Below are 13,444 nucleotides of genomic sequence, written 5' to 3' on the forward strand. Positions count from 1 at the left end.
TGAATTTATTTATATATTTTTTTTATTAGTATTTTTTCCTTTTTATTTTGATTTAGATCTATTCTTAAGTAATTTAGCTTATCACTACACTTTTTTGTTTCCTTTTTCATTATAGTTCTTCTTTCACTTTACTCACACTTGTGGTTTTTAAGACTGTGGCTTCTTAAAGTAATAATTCTTTGTGCAGTTTTGTAATCGTAAATTTAAATTGTTTTTAGGTACTCCCCCCCCCACCCCCAAAAAAAACAATTAATACCTGAAACTTAAACTTTGTGCTTTTGAAAAAATAGCCTTCAAAATTGAAAATATTACAGGATGTGGTTTGAGTTTCTTTAACTTTTCACAGCATTTCTTCAAACTTATTGCTGGAAAGATTTACAAGAATACAGTAATTAAAGGCCTAGCATTCCTTGCAGTTATGCATATTTCCCCTCTTTCATGTCAGAGTCTTAAGATAAGATCAGATTATGTTGAAAAATGTTATTTTGGTCAAACCTTTTAAATGACATCATGCAAAGTCTCATGCAATATTGTGAGTTTTCATAAGTATTGGTGCTTACTGACTGTGTTGAGGATGACTTAAAAACAAGTAAAAATAAAAAAAACTGCTATATTTATGAAATGCTTTGTTTGCCTTGTTGACAGCTCAAAGCACTTTTACCTTACAAGATACATTCAGTTATTCACATGCACACATATCCATACAGCAGTTCTTAATCTATGTACTGTATAGTCTCTCACAGAATTTTATACCAAACAAACATTTATATCCCCATAGACACATCAGAGGCAAAGTATAGCTCAGTATGCTTTTTCTCCTAAGATACAGTGTTCCCAATAACCCATTAACCTCCATTGAAATTACACACTACATAGATGTACCCAGTAAAATTATTGCTAACTTCTTCTTTTCCTATAGCAAATACCTTTGCTTATGAACTTAAATACATGTTGAATATTTCTGTAGTTGGCTGAGTTTGAGGACAAAAACTGATACGTCTACATTTAAGAGATAATCTTAATCCAATCAACACCCCCCACCCCCACCCCACCCCCCAGAAAGATTTCTTAATGAAACTCACTGTATGATCACTAAGTATCCCCCAACATTCTTAAACATTTTGCGTGAAGGTGACGGTCTTAGCATCATCAGGGGGACAAAAGAATAGAAATTTATAAAGATATAAACAATGCTAAATGTACAGTAGGTGTGCTCAATGACACAAATAGTTAAAATTAGTTACTATTTGGTTCATGTTTTTACTGCTATAGTATGTTCATCACATGATAATGTTATGATTATGAGATAGCATATTATCCTCTTAAATTCAAAAGATAATTGAAGGTCAGTGTTATTTAAAGGTGGCATCTGCTGCTCATAAGTGACACAAACAATCTGGTTAACTTGAAGCACAACATTTAACATGATACCTGGGAGACCAAAACTAGAATTTAAAGATTTGTTGATTATGTAGTGTAGCAAACCCACTTTACTGAAGTACCATTATGTTTTTATCTTATAGCATATTCTTTTATCAGTGTAACAACCTCCCTTTTTGTTTTGTTGCTTATAATGTCCTGGATAGCACAATACAAGTTGTCTGAAAGACAGCATTTGGATGATGAAAGTGAGCCTGACACTTTACCCCATGCCCCTCTACAGCCTACACCTTTATCCACCCACACATACCCATACACGTATACACCATGAGCCAGGTTTCATCAAGCATTTTCTTCAAAACAGCCTTAAAAGCTTTTTTCCTGGGCGTCTATCTAATGAAGGCAACCTTGAAAGCATTGTTTCCACTCGGAGATATAAGCCAAACCTCTGAGGGGCTTTGACCAGGCAAGAACAAACAGAAAGAGACAAAGAAAAACACTTTTTATAGACTGCATGGTACAGGACCTTCAACTTTCAATGTGTGCCAGAAGCCATTGCCATCTTGCATTGCCGTTATTCTGTTCCTGTGCTGGAGTTTTTTCTTATCCTCAAATGTCAATTGTTCAGGTGAAACTGCAAGGCTATGGGTTTCACATAGGCAGTATTAAAAGAAAGCTGGGAGATGTAATAACAACACCACCCTCTTTGTATCTAAATGTATAGTGAATTGAATCTTTTTCCTTTACACCCATATTCACAAACCCTTATTTATTCTTGTACTTTGACACAAACACCTTCCCATCCACAAATGTGTGCATATACGCATACAGATATGCCCCTTTTTGCAAGCACAGGTCCCCATTCTTTAATGAAAATGTTTTCACTGTCATCCCTAGTGAGTGGTTTCCAATTACTTTGTTTTCTCACCAAACTCTCTCTTACATTGCTATTATGTTATTATAAGTAGCAGTCAGTTATTGTATATACCTTTTATTTATGCACTGGATCATTGGCTGAAACACTTAGATTATTATTTTCCTAAGTCAACAAGCAGGTAAGTGCTTCTTTGTAATGAAACAACCACTGGATTTTAAATAAGGTATAGGAAGTGTATAACTTGCAGTCAAAAGGCTTAACTTTCAAAACATTTTGTGATGGAAAAAACATCTATTTTGCTTATGAAATACTAAACCAATTATATTTACAGTAAATTTGATTTAGTCCTTCCCATTCAATATGCTCGTAGCCTTGTAAAATCAGCTATATAAATAGCCGTTACCTCAATATTTTTTTCATTTTATTAGGTTTTAAGAATTATTCCCATTTTTCTTTTTGCTCCAATAAAGATTACTTCTGGTTTTGAAAAAGGCCAAAACCCTTTTCACAAACACCAAAGATTTCCTGGAAAATGTGGAGACAATTCAGGCTGGATGTTTCCCCTGCTCACAGAAACATCTTACATCAGAAATATCTGAAGATTTTTTTCTTACCGCTAGAAAAACAGAACGAGGCAGGACAGTTAAAAAGCATACAGTAAAAACGAGTGTAAAGTTTTAAAAACGTCAAGAATAAAAGATGAAAGATTCTTGGTGATTTGATGTCTTCTTTTATCAGTACCACATGTATTTTTGTGGCTCGGCATATCTTAGCAGCCGGCCCACTTACGGTAAATGCTTTTTGATGTTCATACATTGTGTTTCTCTGACATCTTTCAGAAAGTTTTGGGGAACTTACTGAAAATCTCTAGGAAATCCGGATGAATAATCTCATGTTTGTTCTGATGTGCCATTAGGAACATTTTTTGGAGAATTTCTGTGCTGTAGTTCATGTGAAATAGTATCACCACAACGATAAACCCCTTTTTTCACTTTCTGTTCACAATTCACCAGTCAAGCTATGTCTTACAAAGGTGTGTGCTCACACAAATAAAGCCAGCATTGTGGAACCAGTGAGTGACAACAGTATTTTTAGTTAGAACAGAGGGCTACATACATCACTGCTACTTCCCATCCTCTCACCAACTCAGCTCTGTGACTACTGTTTCTGCCAGCTCAGGAGCATTACAGCCATGAGTCAACTTCCACTTTTTCATGCCATTTTGGTCAATATAAAACTCACACTTTATATTTTTAATTCCCTTGCTGTCAGTGGTTAGATTTAGAATAAAGAACTGGTAAAATATTGTCTGCTAGGCTTTTCTCCCAACCCCCAGTGGTCATCATGCAGCAGAGATGACAAAGACAAGAACTTTTTGGATGGGAGTGTTCGTGTGGTTGTTTTACCTGTTGGCACACTGACCAGTGCTTTAGGAATCGCTGCTGCTGAGACAAGCTGTCATGACCTACTGACTCGAAGAAGAGACGGAGAAAAAACAATAACACTGCAGATAGAGGGCAGGGGGGAGCATGGGAGCAAGGGTTAGCTCAGTGTGACTGGGGCGGGCAAAGCTTTGGCAATGATGTTTATGACTTAATTTTGTCAAATTTTAACTGTTGTGCTTTGACATATTTTAACAGTCTTCAGTGCATGAAGCAGATTTACCAGACCAACCCACACGCAGTGGAACAAAGCAGCTTATTGAAGTTTTGCAATCTTGAAACCTAGCTATGCCTGGAACACTTGAATGTTAAAAAAAACTTGATTCTTTAGATTTTGTGCCATACCTAGTACTGTTAAGGCTTAAAGCGTATATATTCACTCGGGATTTTTACATCAGGGCATTAAATTTCTTTAAGCTGCAGTCTTTATTGTTTCACGTTTGATAAAGCTGTTCTGACTCATGGATGAGTTAATGTTCACAAAGAAACTGACTTTTCTTGTTCCTCATTTGAGCATCTTTCAAACAGACAGGTGTGTGGTGGACCTTCCTGTGTGACCACAGGGAGTGTGTGAGAGAAGTGTATGATCGGAGCCCACTGTATGATTGAAGTGTGTTTCTGTGACTCAGCTGACACTGTCTGCTAAAAGAGGCTTTAAATCCAACATCAGACATGCTCTCTGTTAATAGGCTTTTTAAATCCGCCGTAAATGACAAAATGTGAAGTTTATGGTCTTTTTCACACCCATATACAAGCACTTAACACATAACACCAGCTTTGTTTTTTCTGGTGTCTGATGTTGAATGGTACTCATGACATACTCCAGGCAGTAAATTTAACTCTTTCAAATGTTCAGATAATGTTACATTGATTCTGTGAAGCATTCTTGAGTGTAAAACTGTCACATCTGTTTTAGGTTTTTTAGCAGTTCTACAAGATTTTAAAGAATTTGCTGTGTAAAAGATGTTAATTGTGCTATATACTTTTTTTATTTTCAACTTTCTGCGTAAATCCTAACTTTACATTGACAAGTGGGTCTTTCGTTTACTTACTGAATGAATGACTAAATAAAAAACTATATTTTTTGTGTGAGTGGGTCTATTGAACATTTTAAATCTAAAATGCTGTATCTACATTGTGATTTTCTTTGCAAAGAATCATCATGTATTGTCAGTTTTACCGCAGGTTATTTTACCAATATCAAGCAAAATTATTCCAAAGTTCTGACTCAGCCAAGGGACCTAAAAAATAAATAAATACACAGTTACATAAAATTAGTTTGATTTTCTTTGTCACTATTAAACTTTCTATTTAATTCTTTTGCCCACTTTTCCCTACAGAGTCATGGGGAGCTGGTGCCTATCTCCAGCTGTCACTGGGTAAACCCTGGACAGGTCACCAGTCCATCACAGATTTTATTAAACATTAAATGGCATTAAATTTTTATCTAGTCTCATTTAACACTCGCCTTACAGGTGTTGTTATGACATGTGCTGTTGCAGTGATTGTTCTGAATATCCCACACAAGTATTGTCAAAAATTTAATTGTACCGTGTGTTGATTGGGGTTTAAGTCAGTGCAGTAAAGACTTTGAAGTGTTGGGTAGATTTTGTTACTGCATGACTTTTTACACAGCATTTCATCTGATTCCACGGTAATACTAAATAAGAGAGAGCTACATTGCAATTTTAAAACATGGTGGAGCTCCACTCTGGTGGTCCATTTTAATCTTTCAGCCACACATCCCACAAACAACCCTCAGCTGATTATGGCTCAGACCTGTAAAAGCATTGCTACAATGACAAAGAGAGCCTCTTGCAAGTTTAAGCAGTAAAGCTCAATAAAAGTGTTATAGCTGTCATCTGATTTTCTGCCTTAAGCCAGGAAAGATATTGATTTCATATTAGATATTGTCAAATTGTCAGCACATCCGGGCTCATAAACAATGTCTTGTCTTTAAGGTCACAGAGGAAGAGAAGAAGCAAAAGGAGAAGAAGGAGGCGTTCCAAACACCACCTCCTGTCATCATGTTCTCAGGATCCCGCTTCAACAGCACCAAGGGTCATCGGAGGCAGAAGAGGGACTGGGTGATCCCACCGATCAATGTGGCGGAAAATTCCCGAGGCCCGTTTCCTCAGATGCTCGTCAGCGTAAGTGTCAGAGTTGATTGGCTGCTTCGCTGATTTGCTCAGAATTTACAGCTGGGATTTCTTGAAGGCTCTTCACAGCTAACACTGATTGGGGACGTGTGTGTAATGAAGGATGATAAAGGACAGAAATGCATTAACATAACTGGTTTGTTCTTGAAGATGATTCTGTTTTGTTCCCCTGATGTAATTACCACCACAGTGTCTTAAGACATTTAAACAGCTCTGACGAACCTGGATAAGTTTCCCGTTCAGACACACAGCAGCTAAAATGTCACACTTACAGTACACGTCCACCGAGTTCAGTTAAACATACCATTTTTCATTCCCATTTTGGATCATTTTTTCCTTTATTTTACCATTTATATTAAAAAAAAGGTTATCAGAGGTTCAGTGCATTTTTATAGAGGCTTCATAAGAGCTCAATCTGTCACAGAATCTTAAGTAAAGGAAAGAAAGAAGAAAATGCTGCTTCTCTTGAGTGCTTCATTCCCTTTGCTCTGTGACACGTGAGTTTAAATCTGAGGTAACAACATGAAAAGCAATGTGGAAAAAATAAAACACATTTACACAAAAACAACTGACAGTTTTATTTCTGAGAAATAGATTTTTGATAAAGCTACAATATAACCAAAGCATGTGGAATGTTGGAGGTCTAGTGTGTACACTTACTGAAGGACAGAAATCATGAATAAATGCATGTTTGTGCAAATGATTTGTTGTGCGAAAATAGTTAAATTGCAGTAGGTTTAAAAGTCAGAGATATTTTGTAGAATATCAGCAGAATGAGTGGTTTGTCTCTCATAGTAAAGCCTCAGACATAAAGCTTGTGGTGTAAAATATCTAAAAGCCTTCCAAGAGACTGTTGCCTCATTCCCTGCTCTGTCTTTCTATATTTCTTTATCTGGAACATCTAGCTATCAGCTTTTCCTTGCTGTTTACAAAACTCCCACAGTTTATCTCTTCTGGGTTTTAAATTGTGCAAAAGAAGCTTTTTTTAGCTTTGTTTTTCATCCAGGTTTTATCCTGTCCCCAGAGAAAAGCCTGGGGAGCTGCTTAAAGAAAACTTTTTTTTTTTCTTCTTCTTCTTCTTCTTCTTCTTTACTTTTTTCACATTGTGGTACAAAAACATCAAGTCAAAGAGAAGAGAGTTTGTAAGTCTTGGTTTTTGAATCGGAGTGCTTCTACAGCTGAAGCGTGTCCTATCACCCTGGAACTGTACGGCATCCTCATCTGAGCTTTCTGAGCTCTTCAGTTCTGCTATACCAGCAAAAAAAAAAAAAAAAAAATTTAAAAAATAAAAGGAGCAGGATAGTTCTGCTGCTTCCTTGAAGTGGTCAGAAGCAGAGATAGACAGAGCTGATAGTGCAGAAAGAAAGACAGAGGGTATCAAAGGAACATTTGGAAGTATGGTGCACAGCCAAACACAACCCATTTTGTGCAGTAAATAGGTCCATCAGGGGCTGGTGGATTGCTGAGAGTTGAGCAGAAGAGAAGTGATGCGTGCTGATGCCTTTGTTCGGCTCCGGGGCTCTCGTCTTTCCCTTTAATGATGACTGGAGGGCAGGCGTGGGGATACTGAGAGCTAGAGATTTCAACAAATAGACAGGGGTTTATGGCATGGGGAGGGTTTTGCCAAACTTTTTGTTTATGCGTTTAGTCAGTTTTAATAACTTCTATTGTTCTCTTAGGCCTATTCTCATGTTTTCCCTCTCCCTCAGTCAGAACTAATTCCAAACCCTAGCTGCCAGCAGCAATAATCAGGGTTCAAGCAGGTTGTGAGCATTTAAATTATTACCATTTCTTGGTATTAATGAACAGTTGTAAACAAAACACACAGTTTGACAAATCTCTTATTTCAGATATTTAAAAAAAAAGAAATTTAAATGTTTAAGTAGTAACCAAAAATGTATCCAGCTTGTAGACAGTAGATGGTAACTAAATAAAAGCATATTAAAAACTAAAATGTGTGATGACTGTCAGCCTGATCTTAGAAGAACCCATAAATTGATGCAAAGAAAGACTATTTTTGATCAATTTAATAAAACTGCTGCACCTTAACCTTGTTTGTTTGGTTGTTTTTTTTGTTGTTAGATTTCATTGTGTGTGTGTGGGGGGGGGGGGGGCTGATTAATAATGGGTATAAGGAAGTATGTGGTATTTCCTGCAAAAAACCAAGGCAAATTAGAGCAGATATTTACAGGAAAACAAAGGACTTATTTAAACTCCTTCAGCTTCTCTGCTTGTTTTACTTACAAAGGGAATATATATTTAATCTTTTGATGCAAATTAGAGTGCAAAACTAGCATATAAATAAATAAAAGTCTAGCATTCCTTGAAGGGATGTGTATCATCCACCAAATTTTATACCACAGTTTTAAATTACACTGAAAAATGATGAAGTTGTATCTGTTTTGGTCAAACATTAAAAATAACCTTATTCATGATCTCATGCAACATTCTAAGATTTCATGCTCAGAGTATGTGCTGTGAATGTCTCTCAGCTACTGCTACGTCACATTTTAGCTCAATATATGTGAAATTGAGTGCTATCCAGTTTGCACTGCCTAATGTTGATAATCTGTGTTCCATCTTGAATTTATTGTCTCCAAAACATAATCAATAAATGATTATTTTCTAAAAGTTTCATAAACATCAATCCACTGGTTCATGAAATAATTTGCAGACAGACAAACGGGATTGACTTCAACATTTAATGCTAAAGTTTTAAGCAAAGGTCTTGCACAATGATTTGTACGTGAAGTATGTGTTGTGAATGACTCTTTGCTACAACCACACCAAATTGTAGCAGAATATTTATACACCTGACTAAAATATAGCAAATTTTTCATTTTCTAAGCTCAGCTGGCTGTGGCAGCCATTTTGATTCCAGTTGACTCCAGAATTATTCATTACTTTCTGCAAGTTTCAATCAAATTTATCTAGTGGCTCATGAAATATTTTGGTAACAGACAGACACATGAAGACACATACACAGACATGAGCAAAAACATTATTGCCCGCTGCCAAAAGGCAAAGACATTTAATAAATATGTTAACCTTATTGAATAATTTTAAAGGAATCACATTGCAAAGCAGAGCTTACAGTCTGCCTCCGTCTGATTGTGCCATCACTCACTGCTCTGTGTGCTGCCTCTCCTAATGGCCTGTGAAGTCGCTCCCTTTCCTAATGGGCTGTTCTGTCATCCACCACAGAACTGACTGACACACAGACAGGGACTTTTACTGGCATCCAGGCGCTTTTCTCCCTACCCTGACCAAGTTGCCATCAGTTGGACAGGTGGGGTGACAGCATCCCTCGCCTGCTTCTCTGTGAGTCTGCGGCGCTGTCACTTTGATCAGAGTGGCAGTATCGGGCAGGTGTCAGGACACAGGTCCTGCAGGCTGGCCTCTGAGCTCTCAACCTGACATGGTTCAAGGGAAATGGTAGAAAACTGTGCTCTCATTGGCCTCTAAAGCCAAGATTATGTCAGAGCTCAGAGGGATGTAGAACTGAATTATTTGGCCCAGGTTTTCCCGTACACATAGATGCTGTGTGCATGTTGTAACCTAGTGGCTTTTTATTGGACCTAATATATATCTCTAGTGTAAAGGTCCCCAGATAGCAGACCAAAGGTCTGGATCTTGGCCCAAATGAAGTCTTATATGAAACCTAGACTGATTGTTAAATTCACAAAAACGAAAGTTTTATTGTTGGTTAAATGTCCTGAATATACTGTATATATTCTGCCTATATTTAGGCAGCACAGTTTGGTTTTTTACATTTACAAGAATTCATTTTAATGTGCCACCATAACTTTTTTTTACAATTTATAGTAGATGATTTTAGGTGGTGCAGCTTTTCATTAATTTGCCTTAATTCACTTGAGGCAGTGGAGCTTTTTCCACATTTTCTTTTTCCGCATTTCCCTTTTTTGGTGGTGCAACTTTTCTAGCATTTACGGTAATTCCACCTCTGCCCCATGGTTTCTCTTTGCTTTTTTCTGCAGAAAGAAGATGCCAGCCCACAGAGACGTACAGGCCTAAAGAGATAATATGTTGAATGAAGAAAATTAGCATGGCTATCACTATATATATTTCGGACATTTGCTAAGGAAAATATCTTTAGGCAGACATCATTGAATATTAATTGAAGACCACTTCTCTAGGGTCTAAAAGTTGTGAAGCTAAATATAGCTGATTTGTTTTTAGTTCTTTTCAGGTTATAGGTGTGCAGGCTGAATGTTTAAAACAAAATATAAAGGGCTGGCAAGAAAACAAGAGGAAGAGATCCAGAAAGATTACTGTATAACAGAGATTGAACAGCATAAATTTTCCACAGTAAACAGGTGTTTTTTTTATTTTTAAGTCATTCTCTTTTTTTCTGTGTCCAAACAGCCATCAATAACATGTAAGGGACATTGATTTTTCTTTTTCAAAAGCTTTTTGAAACCTCTCATTGATCCACACACTTCTCCTACGGCAGCAATGCATTGATTTTCTTTTGCACGGGTAAATAAAGATTCAACGTAACCACCTCCCATTCACTCACCCAATCTCTTAACTTCCCATCAGAACGCCCCTACAGAATAAATAAATAAAAAAACAGGAACAAAACTTCATAGAAGCAAAAAAAAAAAAAAAATTATAATGTTTGCTTGCTATTGTCTGGTGGTTTAGTTTGTCGCAGCTGCTGGTTTCTTTTAGAGGAGGTCATGTTCACTGACTTCATGTTTTTATTGTTGGGCACAGTTTTCGGTTCTTCAGTATCTCTTACTTTGTTGATTCACTCCCTCCTCTTCTCTGGGCAAGGTTTTTAGTGGGTTTTTTTCTTTTCACATAGATAGGATTTTTAAAGAGTGGACATTTATTTTCCAAAGCTTGAATAAGGGTTGTGGGAAAGACTGCAATTTCAGCCAAAGTGTTGCTTTATTAGATAATACATCTTTGAAGGAAGTGTTCCTTTCTGCTGGCTCTCTATGAGAAAGAGAGAAAGTAGGTAGATATTCCAATATAGTGGGGCTGCATCCCTCAATAATTACAGAACATTGTATTGGCAGGAATGCCACTGAGAGAAACAGCATTAGTGGGAGCAATAAGCCAAATAAACGGGTACTTGTCTGAGGCCCTTCAACAACTGATTTGACAAGAAAGACTGTTTGAGATCCTCCAGTTTTTTAATTACTCGTGTGTGTGTGTAAGATGTATTTTTTTCCAAGCTGTAGTTTAAGAGACAGCATATTAAATACAGACGTTTGTAACGGATTGTGTGTGTGTGTTTCAGTGCATATGGTTGTGTTTCTTGCACTCGCCGCAGCACCTGTGCTCCATTTTCCACATCTCTCTCCATGGAGCATGTTGAGAGAAGCGTTTTTCGAACAGAATGAGCGAACTTCCCCCCCCGAGGTGTCTGCTTTCTCTGCGAACATTTACCAGTGATTAATGACTGCTCCGCTTCGCTGACAGACACAGCAACAACAAAAAAACAACAGACAGAGACGGACAAAAAAAAAAAAAGAAAAGAAAGAAAGAAAGAAATTAATCTGAGAAGAAAAAAGGAGGAATTAAATGCAACAGACTGTACAAGTGAGCTGGCGCTGATTGCATTGGAGAATGCGAGGGAGGACAAAGATGAGTGGGTATAATTGGGAACAATAGAAAAGCATAAAGGGAAACAGACAGACAGAAAAAAAGAGTGAGAGACGTAAATGCAGGGCCGGACCAGAATCAGAGGCACATTTGTGTTTGTGTTTAGGTCTGATAGACTTCCTGGAAGAAGTGCTGTTCGCAGCCTCTTCTCTTGTGTCTAATGAAGTCCTCTGGCATCTGCCACCCCAACTCTGAGCCAACACCAGCACTGCACTGCTCCATTCTGCAGCGATCACCCCCCCACCCCCACNACAACACACACACACACCCACACACGAATGCACACATGCACACAGTCGCACTTCCCGCTGAGGCATATGCTCTAAAAACGCACACAGCCAGTCCCAAACAAACATACACATGCATACACGGCAGCGTGAGAGAAATTGATTGTCCTACACAAACAGCAAACAAAGGATCAGTAAAGCGCATGTGGCGCGTTGTTGCCTTTGTATATGCTCATTGTTTGGGGTTTTATATGCTCGCATTGCTACTTTATCCCTGAACAAAGACAGAGAAAAAAAATGCTTTTTTTTTTTTTTTTTTTTTTTTTGGGGGGGGGGGGGGGGTTTTTTTTTTTTTTTTTTTTTTAATACAGCCCATCAGAGAATAGAGAAACACAAGGATGCAAGTATTTAAGGATCACAGCCCGATCCACAGCTTGGTCACTGGGAAACCACATTAGTGTCCATATGGAACACCTTCTGAATGTTGAAATGCTCAGAACTAATTTTCTGAGCTAAACAAACTCTGGCTAGGAAAACATTCAAATGTGTGGCTACATTAATTCTGTAAAAATACATGAAACCCTACAGGATGCGGACTGCTGTACTGTATGTGTATTCAGGCACATTTTGTCTGAGGGTTTTGTCTTCTTTGATCTTCTTGTGCACCGCTAAGTCCTTTTCTTGGCAGGTGTGCAACTTCAGCACACACTTCTCTCACACACACACACAAACACACACTACATGAACTCTATCAAGCCAGGGGAAAAAAAGGAAAGAAACAATAAACCTCTTTTAGATAAGGGTAGACCTACTGCAGAGCAATAAGTGGGAGGGAAAAGAGAGAGAACTCAGTCCAGGCGAGAGCAGAAACAATTGTGTCAGCATTTCATTTGCTCTTTGTTTTACTGAGTAACACATCTTGGCCTGCTTTAAACTCTTGACTTTTTTGTTTCATTTAACCTCCTGAGGAATTCAAACCAGGTTTCCTTTTTTAAAGCTCAGTTGTAAATTTTCTTTCAGCATAAATATGTAGCATTTAGTGACAAAAAACGTGTTTTGAATTGTCTTTTTCTTTCTTTTTTTTCTTCTCTACTTTGTTGAATTGCTTTCTGGAGGGAAATGTCAGTTACCTGGTTGGTTTGTCTACCAGTCGGTCAGCCTATTGATCGGTTCACCATCTCTTATATCTACTTTTGGATAGGATGCCATGAAATTTTCTACAAAATGAAGAGTATTGATTTTGTCGAACGCAGTGACATTTTCTCTAATGTCACTGACAGGTTATTTGGGGATTTTTGTTTAATATGAAGAATCCGCAACTAGTGGTTGGATGTTTCACTATTGATTTTGTAAATCCCCAGGTGTCCCTGGACACACTCCCCCGACCTTCACTATTTCTTGATAAACATCACTGTATCAATTTCAGTTATTAAAATATGCATTTACCATGGGGGTGCTAATTACAAATGCATAACAATGTCTTTTAAAGTTGAGATTTTAGGTCATTTCCAGCCTGTCCCTGAAGAGGTTGTACATCATTGGCTACACTGCAGATGTAAAATCCATCAACAGAGTAGTGCACTTGGAAGTTTAGCCAAACTGTATTTTGTTTCCTCCAAGAACCTTTCAGGTGATAAAGAAGAACCAAATCTACAGTATATGTGAAGCATAACTATTTGCAATTCACATTTAACACTGCCGCCCACCACCAATCCCCCCCCC

At 37.7% G+C, this 13,444-nt stretch overlaps 1 protein-coding gene across 1 annotated transcript in view; it reads left to right on the forward strand.

Annotated features, from left to right (window-relative positions):
- Window positions 1–13,444, forward strand: part of LOC108232100 (cadherin-4) — a 279,879-nt gene that overhangs the window by 190,136 nt on the left and 76,299 nt on the right. The window contains exon 5 of the mRNA XM_017409681.3: window positions 5,661–5,849. Within this exon, the coding sequence (XP_017265170.1) occupies window positions 5,661–5,849 (189 nt within the window). The remainder of the gene's footprint in view (window positions 1–5,660; window positions 5,850–13,444) is intronic.

The sequence above is a fragment of the Kryptolebias marmoratus genome, linkage group LG8 (genome assembly GCF_001649575.2).
Source record: "Kryptolebias marmoratus isolate JLee-2015 linkage group LG8, ASM164957v2, whole genome shotgun sequence".
NCBI classification, from domain to species: Eukaryota; Metazoa; Chordata; class Actinopteri; order Cyprinodontiformes; family Rivulidae; genus Kryptolebias; species Kryptolebias marmoratus.